Below are 14,976 nucleotides of genomic sequence, written 5' to 3'. Positions count from 1 at the left end.
TCAGAATTGTTTTTCCAGTCTTTGGCAACCTGATATTTGCCTTGTCTGCACATCACTGTATAACGACTACTCTCAGTGTGGGCAAATATTTTATTTATTTGAAACTGTTATTAGTTATTGGGTTAAAAGGTTGTGGAAAGTGTAGACAGGAACAAGCAGCTTGGCGTCCGGTAAAGAAACAGACTTCAACAACAATAAACTTTTGGACTTGGAAAGTAAATGAGCCACACTTCCCCCTCCCACTACAGCTACCATGAGGTGCCCTTTCAGTTGGAAAAATCTTTTTACATCGTTAGATATGATCAATTTATGATGTTTAACCTGAGACATGCTTTGCAGAGAAAAGGAAAAATACACGAGTCCAGAGAATATGAATTTTGCTTGTATTAACGTGTTTTTGTGATCATTTTTCCTAGTAGAAACATAAAATACTAATACAGTCTTGTATGTGCAGTTATTATAGAAATGTGAACAAATAAACTCCGCAATTATCGATACAACGAAAGGTGAAAGAACAGATTGTCAAAGCTTCTTTTCCTCCACTTCCTGCTGCTGAATTAGGTCAAGGCCAGAGAAAAGTCATGCCGTTCACAGATGATAAAAATTTGCTCCAAGTTTGCTCTTTTAACTGACTTGCAAAACCCAGCACGGATGGTTACAGTGGTTACTGAGAAAATGCATGTGCGAGAAAAAGCAGACATTATCAGAGATCTTGATAAGGCGGCGTGCATGCTGGTGCGACAGTACAAGCTAATGAGGTGTGCATGACCATGAACACATAAAGCTGTATATACAGTGATAAAAATGAATAAAGAAGACATCCTCCTGCGGAATAAATCAAAGCACTATGCAACATTTTGATCCCTTGCTGCATGTCTATTGAGTCTGGAGTGCCCCAATCATAATGACTTTCTTTATGCTGTATTGTGATCTATTATTAAATAGATACATTTACAAACACAAACTTTACATTTGCATTCAAATTATGCAATAAAATTAAACTATTAAAAGATGTCTGAAAAGATTTCTTTTGAATGATCAAGGAATAAATGATGAACTAATCTGAATATAAAGTCTTAGGGCTGCTGTGAAACTGCGCCTACTTAGGCAACAAAAAACTTTATCTTGGGTGTGTCGGTATGATGAACGATCAACAGAGGATGGCAAAAGAAATACCTGCACACCAATTCAACTAAGCCACAAGAAAGGGTCACATCTGTGCGCATAAAGAAGCAGCAGACATGATAAAAAAATTAAAAAAAACAGCAAACGTTGCACTGCACTGATGATCGTCAAGGACTGAAAAATGTTTGCTGCTGTTTTTATCACATTTTATTCTTATTTTTTGCGCTCTGATCACCCTTCTTTTTGTGCATGGATGTTCTGAATAAATCAACATTTTCTGGCACTGATCTCAGCCTGTCAACCTTTTTTGTGGCTTAGCTGAATTGGTGTGCGGGTATTTCTTCTGCCATCCTCTCCTGACTTGAAAATAAATCAGCACTGAAAAATATAATGATGTTGGCGAACACCAGTCTCCATGTGCTTACTCCCCATTTCTCTCTTCTCCCGTCTCTTTAAACTCTTTTAAAAGCAAAATCAAACACAATAACCAATACTCTGAAAACAAAGAAACATGACTATATACAGAGAAAAAAGTGCACAATTTAAAAATATCATGATGACAATATACAGCATTATAAGGTCAGTGGTTGCTTCAAATTTACTTTTAAACAAAGTGTATATTCTGGAAATGTCAGTGATAATATCCATCCTTTAAATACGTGTCCCACAGCACTACAAACTATGATAGTGGCAGCAAATCAGCGGTGATCATCACTGTGTTTCGGGAAGTTTGCTCTCTAAGTTGTTGGAGTCTTCTTGAGTAGTGCTACAGATCATCCACTGCTTGACGTAGTTCGAATTGGAACTTTTGTGCTCCTGAAATAAATCAGAGTCCCGCTGCTCTGCTACGTTTGAGTCTGAGGCTCCAGGGCTGCCGCACTCTCCAAAGCCACTGTCGATGGTGTCCAAGTCCACATGAGGGTAACCGTCTTCTGACTGCTCGTTTGAGACGAACGAGTCGAGTGATACCCTCTCTGGTTCATCAATGTGGACACGTGGCTGAAAGTTCATATTTACCACTGATAGTTCGTTAGGTATTTGGTTGTCATGCTGTGGTAACATCCCGCTTTGCCTACGAGGTTCCTCTAAATCATAGCTGGCGTGTTCTCTGTTGTCTTCCTCAAATGAACCGAAGCTTTCTCCGTCTTGGTAACTTCTCAGGGTGTTTATGGAGCTCTGTGACACGACTTCCTCCTCAAACTCTTCTTCTCCGGACAGGGTTACAGTATGGATGGAGATGTGTCCGGTTGAGTGGCCGGTGCCCTGTGAACTGCCGCCATCCTGGAAGAACAGCAGCGAGTTGCTGTGAGGCTGCAGCATGTGGAGGACATGACTACCTTGTTTCATCTCGTCCTCGCCGTAGCTTTGTTTCTCGTTATTCCACTGAAGTACGTCGTGCTGCTTCTCGCTTAGCATCTGAGTGTGCGGGTTGATCCTGAGGTAATCGTACTCGTTGAACAAAGGCTTCACCCACTCCTGCAACGGAAGAAATGGAAAACATTAATTTGGAATAGCGGCCTAAATAAATGGTAACATTTTAATTTCTGTACGGTAAAAATGAAGCTGGGATTCAGCATAAAGACAGGAAGCAGGGAGGAACTGTTAGCCTGGCTCTTGGGCTGATCAAGCACTAAGCCTTTGCGTACCAAGCCTGTATTCTTCCTCCGAAATTGTTGCACATTTTAATGTAAAAACCACCTTGGGTTGTGTCACAAGACTGATACACGGACTCCAAAACTTTTGCCCTTCATCGACGTTTTCAGAACGGGTTCAATTTTCTGTGTTTTTCACATCTGTCAAAACCTTTAGAGAGTTGTTTTACCAAGAAGAGGAACCGGTGGCACAGTATCATTTCAAAACTCACTACTTCTTTCAACAGGTAACATTCAGGTTGATGACAATGGCGAAGAGGAGGATGTTAAGTGAATGGTGACTTCACACAGACAGGAAGAGAGCGACAGTGTGGAGACAGAGAGGAAGGACAGCTCAGCCTCTTCAGGTAGCCATGGTTTCAAATGCAAGACATGTCCAGCAAGTGGCAACAGCTAGGGAGGTGCCTCCAGTGGAGAGAGGGGAGCAGACATGTCTTTCTATTTTGTCTCCTACTACAAATTTTTACAACAGTAACAACAATAAAACTCATCTGACTCAGTGTGCACATATGTGAAATACAGTCTGGGTGTCCTTTAGGCTGCATTCACACCAAATCTCGTGTTGCATGGGTGCGGGAGTGGCACTAAAATGACCCATTTGTAGGGGAGAGAAGGGTGGAGATAAAGTCAAACCCTCCATCGCAGCAACTGAGTATTTGTCTTCAGTAAGTTTGTTTATTTTGAAACGATCTGTAGAATTCCTTTTGATAACCATGACTGTAGCATTTTCACTGCCATAAAAGACACACGTGTGCCAACACACAAACAAAGCCAGTGCTCTCTTTTTGTACGACAGCACACACAAGCTGTCAATACGTACTTTGTAATTTAATGTAATTAAATTTAAAAAACCTTCACGGAGGACCTATTTGTCGCAGTTTGTGCTTAGGAATTATAAGTGTGAGACACATCAAAAGCCCTGATTGGCAGCCAGTGTGAGGGATGATAACATTTAAAAGGAGAAAGCTGTGAGTGGGACAATGGATCGCATTATTTTACAGAGCAAATTACAACAAAACACCAGCAAAGATGACGTTCCACCAAACGAAAAGAGGAATATAAATTGTCAGTAGAAAGCTCCCCGTCTTATTTTTTCTTATTTTTGATGTCTTATGTCGTGATAAGAGAGAGAGAGAGAGAGACTGTAGCTTATTTCTTGCTCTCATTGACTGTGGCCGTCTTCCCAGTCTGATTACGGGTTACATGTTCGGCCATCGCCGCAGCCTAGACGCATTACTTGGAATTGGAAATTTATTTATTTAAAACAGGGACAATGCACAAATAAACATTAATCTTGTAGAAACAAGAAAAGATGTCTTAACAACATTCAAATCAACCCAACGGCGGGTGTGGTGTGAAAGCAGCCTTGGTTTTCGCACCCAACTCCCAGTGAAACCACAACTTGTCATTTTTACACTTCAGTCTAACTATAAACTAAACAAGTCAGATACAGTGTGTTAATTAGTGAACTTTACAGGAACTAGAAGAGGATTATTTTTAGCCTTTGAACAAGCTATCCCTTTCCCCTGCATCCAGTCTCTAAGTTAAGCTAAGCCAAGTGCCTGCAGCTTTACTTTAAGAACACAGACAACAAAACAAAAGACAAACATGAGTGCATTAATAAAAAAAAATAGCCTTTCCTAATAATGAAGTGCCCGAGGACTCTCTGCATCATACACCTTGTCAAAGCAGACGACTCACTCTTTATCTATTATCTAACCACTAATGCTGCTTGTCTGAAGTTTGAGACATCTGGGCAAGTACCTAAACATATTTGTCACTTGGGGATTTCACAGTGTTCAGCAGGATAGATCTGACTTTAACTGTAGAGATCCATACACATCTAATAATCAGCCCTGTACAGACATGACATGACATTTAAGAAAAATACATCATGGCTTTAAACTTTTGTCTTGTGTTTATTGTTTGAATAACAATACAGTTTTCACATGGACAGACTGCAGGTGTTCACTCCATAATGAAAGGAGCACATTTTCTGTGTTGTGCTTCATTAATAAATAATAATGTGCGTATATGTAACTGTGATTTTTACTGTGATGCACTTTTAATGCACCACTCTCCCCACAACTCTACTTGGCTTTGCATCAACACATACATTATACCAAAAATATAAACCTTCTGCAGCCGCATGTAGTCCCCATTCAGCGAGGCGTTAGCCAGATAAGCATGAATCAGTTTCTTCATGCAGAGGCCACCACATCCTGTGGTACAGAGCTCATCAGCAACACTGAACCTTCTCAGATCTGCTGAGAGAGCGCAGCAGTCTACACCACAAGAGTGAGATAGTTAAGTGGAACTAGAGCAATGATTTCCAAACGAGCTGGTTCAGTCCGTCACGGTGATCCTGAAGATGTGATAGTGTGCCAATACAGCAGATGATGCGTGTGGATTACATGTGAGGAGCGTCACACCTGTCACAAAGCTCCACACACTGCAGAGATGTTGTTTCACTCTCACACTTTGACACTGTCACTTATTTTTGCTCCAGGTTTAGAATTATGAAATGTAAGTGGTTGCATGTATGTCATATGTTAAATAACTACATTTGAATCCAGTCTGATGAATCTGACAGTTCAATATTCACGAACTATCACACTATATTTCATAAACTCGGATTACTGCCTCGTGGTTGTATGCCTCCACCAACTGACTACTGCAGTTTAAATCCAAGTCTATCCAGACTCATCTGTAGCTACAGTAGACAATGCTTTAAATATGGATGTTGCCGCAAAGATGCCACATATTCTAAAACGTAGAAGCTTTACACACATCTTCAACCCGACACAGAAAATCTATACAATCATCACAGTTTGATGGCGGAAGTGTCACCAATTCAGTATCTGACCCAATGTCTCCCCTTCTGTTCCTGAGATATGACACTGAATAATGGCCAAGAAACATTTGAAACAGTCAAGTTGACCTTTGACCTTTTGGATACAAAGTGTCATCACTTCATCATCTTGTTCCATTAGACATCTGTATGTAACTTTGTCATAATTAGCATATGAATTCTTGAGTTATGGCCAAAAACATGTTTTGTGAGGTCACCTTTGACCGACAAAATCTAACCAGTTCATCGTTGAGTCCAAGTTGACGTTTGTGCCAAATTTGATTTTCCTCAAGGCGCTCCTGAGATGACAAGAATGAGACGGACTGATGGACAGACAATCCGAAAACACGGGTGACTGAGGGAAAATTAAATGGCTTCTGGTGTATTTGGGACTACAGTTGGGGCCTAAATCTCAAACATGTCATTAGTACATGAACACTGTTTGATGACAGATGGAAGATCAGTGAAAACTGTAACAAAACAAAACAAAAATAAACACTTAGCAGCATCTTTACTGTCCTCTCAAACTAAAGACAAGAGATTCCTTCCAACATCTTTTACCTCTTTAATTGCTCCTAAGTTGACTTTAAGTCCTCAAAAAAGGCTAACACAGTGATTAACGACCACACAAATGTTCTCGACGTCAGTGGTTCCCAACCTTTTTACTTGAGGGACACCATCTCTGTCACTGAGTAAACTGACCCCCCCGACCATGTGACATGTGACCGTACTGTATGTTTTTAAAAAGTCTGTCTTGAACTTAAAATCAAGAAGGCCTCACGACTCCCCATGAAGCTTTGGTGACCCCTAGTGGAGGTCAGGACCCACGGTGCTCCACATCCTCAAACAACTAATGTCATCAGCTATGTGTTTTATATTGTGTGCATGTAAAACAAATTGAAAACAAGTTTAATTTTCTTCCAGGTGCTCTGAGATTTGTGAACAGACAAGGTAAAAGAGATCAGTTAATTCTCTGAAAAGCCAGACAGAATAAACCTGCACTTTCTGACACACTGTACCTTCATTCCACAGACATGATCTCATTTTATCATATGTGTTTCCACTGGCATATTTTGACTGATATTTTGATGTGTTTTTATGCTTTGCCTTGCTCCTTCAGGTACAAAGTACTTTTGAATTTAGTCTAATTATAGCACACAATGTCCCTCCTCAGTTTAGCACACGTAGTATAGTGAAGGAAAGTACAGGAAAGCAGTGCTATATACAGACTAAGTATTTCATCATCTCCCTCGTACTTGCTCTCTCAGAGGAGGTTCACTTTGTTATTTGCTGCAGCAGCGCACTCTGCTGGGCAACATTTGCAACTGCTCACAGGTCTCCAGTTCATGGGTTGATCGAGCTTGAGGTAACAGTCTGTACAGGAGCAATGATTACATCAAACATGACGGTATTTTTTAACGAATACTCCAGTACAGATGTGATCAAACTGTTAGCATGACCACCCGTGTTTTTAAAAGATACAATATTTAAACACAACAAAACTCAGCGTGATGATAAGTAATGGGGACATGATGATGACACAGTTAACACTAGAGGGAAATTACTGGGGGTGCGCCCTAACAGTTGACCAAATGTTAGTTGACCAGAAAGGTCATTAGTCGCCAAGACTTCATTAGTCGCAGAATAAAGAAAAGAAAAGAAAAAAAAAGAAGTTAAACTCTGTTAGAAGCGGCACCTTGTCAAATTAAATCAAATCCTATATGACTGGACCATGTGGGAATTTAATTTGAAAGGACAGACACAGGAAGTGTCCACGCTCAGCAGTCAGACAGGAGTCAGGTTAATTTCCAGGGCTGGGCTGTCTTTTGCTGGTACCTGCGGTTATTCCACAGGCTAGTTAATAACATGTCGGGCAGAAAATCCAAAGCGTGGGATCATTTTGAGAAGGTGAAGGACGAACCCAAGGTGATATGTAAACTCATCTTCATTGGTCGACTACAAACATGACGTATCATCTGAAACATGGAAGTAGCTACATGCCCATTAGCCCACAGCGTCATTAACAGGCGGCTCGCTCAGTGTGTGACATGCACTTGTAGATAAAATATAGGCCTATATTAATGAAGGTTCATTAGTACGGTTTTGTATTTCTCTGTAATGTAGCACAGTGTTAACAATGTTACTGATACTATTCTTTCTCACACCTTCAACTCAAACCATTGTGTTGCCCCGCCCAAAATATATGATTCAATAGTTTAATTATTATTGTATAAATGCGGGCGACAAGTCGACTAATGGCCCTAAATGAAGACTATTGGTCAACTAGGAAAATTCTTAGTCGGGGGCAGCCCTAGAAATGACATTTTTGTTTTTGCTTGGCTAAAACCGTCTGATAAGTTCAGAAAAGTGCCTGTAAGGTGTTTTAATGGAATACCATTTGTAAATCAATTAGTCATGCCGTGTTACCTTGAATTCATGAAGTCCAGTACTTCACAAACAGGCATTTTCGCAAAAACCCTGTTGTTTGGGAAGTACTGAGCACAAGACTTGATAAATGAGACTTGGATTATACTGCACGAGTTGTGTGGGAGATTCTAAACATATGTTTTAATATAGTTTTACTGTTGTTAAATGTGGTCCCCAATCAATCAATAAATCAATATGTTTGCTGTTTTCTATGGAGGCATGCATGGAAAACAGTTTTCTATATGGATTCGAGGTAACACGGCATGACTAATAAATACATGATTTGTACTTTTGTGGGTCAAGTATTCCTTTAAGAAACTCAAATCTATGGTTGAACGTCTTTTTAGTTAATGTGAAAGCCAGATCATCTGATCTAGTTTCCTGGTTTTCAACTTCTCATCAGCCTTTTCTTTACTGGATATTTGTGCCATGTCATTTTTTTTTTATATTACTTTAGCATTACTGCAAACCATGCATATTTCTAGGTACTTTTAGGCAAGACATTTTGGGTGTGTTTCAAGTTTCTTTTGTGATGTAAGAGGGAAATTTGGTAATTTTGAGGCCCTTTTAGCTACACAGTCCTTCAGATATATAGTCTGCACTCTAGCCTTGGTATTAAATTAGCAAACACGAGCCAGAAAATAAGAAACAAAATCTCTGGGTGTTCAAAGATTGGAAAGAGAATTTACATTCGGGGGAAAATATAATATGGTGATGGAAAAGATAATCACAAAAACATCAGTGAGCCAATACAAAATAAACCCCACATTCTCACCTTTTGCCCCTACAAGTGAAAAACAGGCTTTTTTTAGCCTGTCACGGTGACACATCAAAGATCTCCACCAGGGGTATTTTCCACCGGGGTGGAACAGGTCGGGTTGTCATACACAAATATCTACCCACAGCACGTCAGACACATGAAAAGCGAAAAGCCTCTTGAAGCCCCTGCACACTGAGTCATTCACATGCTGAAGGCCCTTACATAAGAAGTCAAGGGAAAGTCCCATCGACTGGGGTCCAGATGTGCCGAAAGTCCCATCTATGGCAACACCTGCTGGGCCAATTTGGAAACTACATACAAATCCTAAAGTTTGTTTTGCTTTCTCTTACCTTAAAGTTGCCTCCACAGCTGTGGTCGAGGGGCTTGAAGAACTCATTTGGCCTGGGGAAGTGTATAAACTGCTGGATTGTTTTTTGCCACCACCTGAAACAAATATGAAATGATTTTAGAAAAGAATTGAAATGGAAAGTAAAATAACTTGACACCTATAATTCAACTGTGATGTGTCACTTTTGGTCAGGCGATTTTTGGTACGTGACAAAATGCAACAGCTTTCTAACTCATAACCTGTGAAGCTGACTGCACAGAAAGGCTTTCACTGGAATTATTACACAGCACAAAGCTGAAGTCACTAAAGTTTGGGTTACACTTGAAAGTTAATTCAGATAAAAACTGTCTATGTGTCATGCTCACACTGTGACAATTATGTGCTAATTTCAGTCTTAGTTTTTACCTATTTTACTCAAATGGCAAGAAAAAGATAGTTTTGAGTGTCATATCAGTAAGTCAAAAGTATACACTCAGTTTATCTAACTAAAATGGAAGCAGTATCTGTATGTCTGTTTGATTTTCTTGACAACTGCTCATTTGATCAACTTCACACTTGGCATGTATTGCTGAGAGCCCAGGAAGTGCTGTGTCGAGTGCAAGCTCTTGAGATCTACAGGATGTATTTAGTAGTCATGCCTTATGTACACACTGTGTAGTATAATGAGAGCAGAAAGAGAAACACAGGCCAGAGAAGTCAAACTCGAACCTTTCAAACATCAGAGACGTACCTTTTGGAATGAAGGCTTTTGTTTCTGGAAATAGTCTGGTCCCATGTTATCAAATGATAAGTATACTATAACTTTCAAGGGGACAAAATTATGTTGTGGCAGGTCTACCGCTCAGGACCCAAAGCAGAGTTGAGTACTAAGTTGTTTAGATGAACCGTTCTCACGAGAGACTGGAAAGTAACCGAGAAATATCGGAAAAATACTGGAGGCCAAGCCATAGGCCCGCTGCGAACGTTGATGTGAAATTTAAAGGGATACTTTGCAGATTTTCAATCAGCTTTGCATAATAACAATGTGGATAGTATTTGTAAATTGAATATGTAAAACTTCCTTCCATCTCGCCATTACCAATATCTCCCTGATCATCATTTTTTCGCTGGCTCATGGGCTGTTGCTCAAACTACAGATTGAACTTCTTCATTTTTTTTATACCCGCCACCATAGACACAAACAGTATGGAAGGGGATCGAGAGACAGACCTGTCCCATATTGCTCTCGGATGAGCCAACCAAAACCAGCTCGCATTATGTCACTCACCAGTGGAAGCATTTTTTGTCCCAGCGCTTCGCCATGCATTCTGGTAGTGATAGATTTTCTACCTCCTGAGCAAAAGCAAATGCCACAGCCCTTTTCCTCCGATTTCTCTGGTCATGTAGCACCGATTTTCAAAAGTATATGTGTCTTTCCACTGCACAGACAGCCTAAATTTGTAAAAAGGCTATCTTTCCAGCAGTGAAATACTTTTTTAGGGAAGCTAGTCAGATTATGTGACTGTGGCAAACAAAAACAAGGTCACTAGTGTCATTAGAACAGCGGGCGGAAATTTTAGGTTGCCACAAAAAAAACATTGGGCACTGTATAATATTATAATAATTTGTCTACAGTGAAGTTGTGTCTCAATTCAATATCACAAATCACAATTTGCCTCAGAGGGCTTTAAAGCATATGACATCCCTCTATCCTTTGGACCCTCACAGCGGATAAGGAAAAACTCCCCCAAAAAAACCCTTAATGGGGTGTTACTGGTAATGACACTGAACATCTTCTCAGCCCTGAATTCAAGATAATCCCTACAGGTAACATTGCAGAGTACCTGTGTCAAACATAAAGACACATAAGCAATCCTTCTTTATCATGTGTATCAATATAACAAACAAGCAGCACTAACATCATCCTCACGCTACATAATTTGATGTTATTGTCTCACTAAAGGAAACATAGTTAGGAATATTATACACCCTTTCTGCTGATAGATGCCCCTAACTCCCCCCCCCTTATGCAAAATGAGGATCATTCAATGTTCAATGTGTTAAACAAGCTGAAGAGCTTTTTAAGTGGCAGCCTTGTAATGCACAGGTGCTCCTCAGAGAGAGTAAGGAAGTCCTGTGACTGCTGTCATGAAGTTTAGAAACTGTGACTGTAACTGTTGAAGATGATAATGGTGATTTGACAATGACGCTGTTGCTGCTTGTACTGACGATTGTGGTAATTGTGGTGTCCATGAACATGTTGATGCTGATGTCACATATTACTGCAGCTGATGTTTGTACAGTTTTTATCATGGTGCTCTGCTCTCCTCTTACTTTGGATTGCCTTAAGTTATGCATGTCTTCAAGGGCCCGTATTGCACAGAGCACTCAGCCTATGTGAAGACTTACAGATAAACTGAGGGGACAGAAACACTTCCTTGAAATATATCACGATGGCTCTTTCTCGTGACGACTTCAAAGTGAGTGTTTAGGTTATCCCTGAAGTTTTTCTTATTTATAGGATCTTTTTAGGAGGGGCTTTGTTATTGACATGACTGACGAGGCCATTTGATAAGAAATGCAAAACAGTGACTTCACACAGGGGTTATGGCTCAGGAGCCACCTAAGCCCTAGGGTGCCTCGGCCTGGGCTGGGTAGGCCTGTTCAGTAATACATCCATGCTCTTATTGTATTGTATTGTACGAATTAATTTAACAGCCCCACAAACTACAGGCTCAAAAATGACCACAAATTTGAATCAACATCACTCTAAATCAGTTTAAACAAAGACTGAACATTACAAGCTTGACGAAGGCAGGATGAGTTTTAGCTCAGTGTGCCTCACAAACTGGTAACTGACTGAATATCACAGATGTCTGCAAAGCAAATGCAGACTTTGTAACAATCTTAATTGTAACAGCTCACAGAATATATCATCCTATATTATCTTCTAAAATGGAACCAAACAAATAGAAAATAGTGCAAGCGCTACGTTTACTGACGTGGTTACTGACGTTTACTTTTTTAAGCTTGTGTTTTTACATGTCACTGTGGGCCCATAATAAGCGAGGTGTTCTCAGTTCTCTGACACTGATGCTCTGCATGACTTCCTATGTCTGCTAGCCATTTCAGTGCAATATGCCTCTGCACGTACAGCTCTGCAGTGGTTTCTCTACATGTGGGAGGTGATGCCAGGAAAGTGTAGATCGAAGCAGTGAGAACCTTTGCTAATGATTTACTGGAAGAGAAAGGGTTGCTGACCTTAAGCCTTAATTTGCTTTCACTTTGCTAAGTTCTTGTTCTGTGCAATGAATGCAGACTCTGTTAAGTGTAAATCCAAAAGGAAGTTTGAGCTTTAATGCAATGAGAACATTCTATTTTGATAATGATACAAGTTGTTTTCAGCAAGCCAACCACTAAACACTGCGAACCAGGCTTTTGAAGATACATTTTTAAAAGTTATAAAGTTTTAGCAGCATCAAGGTCCAAATCCAAAACGTTCTTAAAAAAGGACTGAGGTTAAATTCTCATATTTTGGAGAAACTGACAGTAGCTCCAGTGTTTACGGTACTCACGGTTTTTGTAAATAACCCAGCAACAGGAGAACGAGAACGACGACGGGCGGGGTGACGTACCACCACCATTCATTCGTTCCTGTAAAGGAGATATAACATTTAAAATATGTACTGACAGAAATGGTATGATAAACTGCACACTTCCTGTTTCTGATATGTTTGTATAGATCAATACACACACACACACACACACACACACACACACACACACTGCATTGTTCTGCCCTGAAACATACACGTCTATGATGGTTTGAAGCATGAAAACACAACAACACCTGTGACTGGCCACAACAGTCTGATTTAGCATGAGACAAAGTTAATTATATCATGGCTCCAGGCTGGAAGGTTCTCTTCTACCTACCATTCCTCCACTCTGCAGTGGAACTCCACTCGCTCCACGGACCCAAATAGAGATTATTGGGAGACATTTTGGCCTGAACATCCACAACATAGCTGACATATGGCTGCAGCTTCTTACAGTCTAACAGGTTGTATTTTTCTTCCACTTCAAGGAAATGTACTGGAGCCTGTAAGAGAGGAATAAAACAGAGCCAGCTTGGCATGGGGGTCGTTCGCAGACACAATCAATGATAAAATACTTAAACAGCATCTCAAGGCAAACGTGAGGTTTTGTTTGGGTGTTTTGGTTCACATATTACCTTTGACAAGTCTTTGCTTTCTCTCACGCGCACCCTGTATATGAGAATGTCCTCTTTGTTGTCATGGTCCCAAGAGACATTGTAGCATCCGTCAGTGCTTGTCACTGTAACACTGACAGGAGGCGTAGCTTTCACTGTGAAAGTAAAGCCCATAGGGGACCAGGGGAATATTATGTTATTGAAAATGTGCAGAAGCCAACAACAGACCACAAGTGGCAGTTGAACATTATTTTTAACTTTTGTCTTAATCTGGAGAGTAACACAGGTGGGTGGGCGTTTGCTGGCAAACAACATTTAGGGTAAGTTTGGAAATTTGCCAGTATGATTCCTGTCATCTCTGAATTTTCTGAACTTTCAAACAAAGAGGTTTAATACACAGTGATGTGGCGGCTGTGTTTAACAAGAGCAAAAATGTTTGGAGCACTAAAAAGCGTCTAATATGTGTAAAAAGAAAAGTTCATGTGAGGAGAATTAAGAGAATTAAACACTTAACTTCATACACATTTTTACACACATATCTTGATGCCTCTGAACATGTCATGAAGGATGTTACTGCTGTTGTCTGTGACCTTTTTTCATTTCTGTGTCATCCTCCTATCTGTTCAGCAGAAATGATGAAGACTGAAATGTCATATCACGCAGTTATTATCAGATGAACTCACCCACATCACATAGTGCCCAGCTCGGTGACTCATCAGCATTTATCAATATTTGATCACCCTGCTGACTGGCCGTTGCAGTGCACATGGTTCCAACATTTGCAGCACTAAAGAGGCCATGCGGAGTCATTACGCACCAGGACTGAGGTGGTTTGACTTCACAGCTACCAGTAATCTCAAGTTCTTCATCACTACAACAGATAAACAGTGTGTTACAATTAGTAATGTCTTGTTACATCAGCTGGCATGTCATAACTAAAGGTTGCAGTTTCCATGTGATTGTTTATGAGCAGGACTGATGCAGAGCTTGGATGTGAAAAGCTTGAGTTGACATTATTAATGTCTCATTTGAGAAGTAATCCAACAGACAGACATAAGAAAAACCTAGCCTTGTTTACCTGTCCTCTTGTTTCATAGAAAGAACAGTAAATATCCGGTGGTCATGCTCCTCATTTGTGTGTTTCATTTAAGCATAAGCCCTTCTCCATGTACACAGCTGCTAAAAGCTCTGATAGAGCCTGAATCATAAAAATCAACCAGCTGCAACATTCTTTTCCCATTATTGATTATTTTGCTTTGCTTGCTATTTAATTCTGCTGATTATGTTCTCAATTACTGAATGATTCTTTTGTCTAAATATATTGCTTCAACAATTAAAGCCACAAATGATCAAAACAGCTCCTCAACAGTCTTTGCAGTGGTTCAGAAACAACACCCTCATAACCTAGTCTGTCCACCAAAAGAAAAAATGTCAAACCAACCCATTTGTCAGGAAAAATGTTGGCATTGCACATTCTGCAAACCATGTACATGTTACTCTTTGACGTTATGATGTAGCGGATACACTGAAACTTCATGTTTTAACAGTGCTGTGGTTAATGTGGTTTGGCTGAGATCTAAAAACCACTTGGTTATTGTAAGAAAAAGATCAAACTTTGGC

At 40.2% G+C, this 14,976-nt stretch overlaps 1 protein-coding gene across 5 annotated transcripts in view; it reads right to left on the bottom strand.

The window, feature by feature from the left end:
• Positions 1–159: 159 nt before the first annotated feature.
• The window catches only part of il21r.1 (interleukin 21 receptor, tandem duplicate 1), a 78,956-nt gene continuing 64,139 nt past the window's right edge, over positions 160–14,976 (bottom strand). For all 5 annotated transcript variants that reach the window (XM_049582919.1, XM_049582920.1, XM_049582921.1 and 2 more), the window contains 6 exons: positions 14,040–14,227; positions 13,378–13,511; positions 13,080–13,245; positions 12,719–12,797; positions 9,166–9,259; positions 160–2,601 (listed from right to left, as the gene is read on the bottom strand). In XM_049582919.1, coding sequence (XP_049438876.1) covers positions 1,837–2,601; positions 9,166–9,259; positions 12,719–12,797; positions 13,080–13,245; positions 13,378–13,511; positions 14,040–14,227 — 1,426 coding nt within the window. In that variant the 3' untranslated portion in view covers positions 160–1,836. The remainder of the gene's footprint in view (positions 2,602–9,165; positions 9,260–12,718; positions 12,798–13,079; positions 13,246–13,377; positions 13,512–14,039; positions 14,228–14,976) is intronic.

This window comes from Epinephelus fuscoguttatus, linkage group LG8, assembly GCF_011397635.1.
Source record: "Epinephelus fuscoguttatus linkage group LG8, E.fuscoguttatus.final_Chr_v1".
NCBI classification, from domain to species: Eukaryota; Metazoa; Chordata; class Actinopteri; order Perciformes; family Serranidae; genus Epinephelus; species Epinephelus fuscoguttatus.
This window is presented reverse-complemented; position numbering and strand designations above follow the sequence as displayed.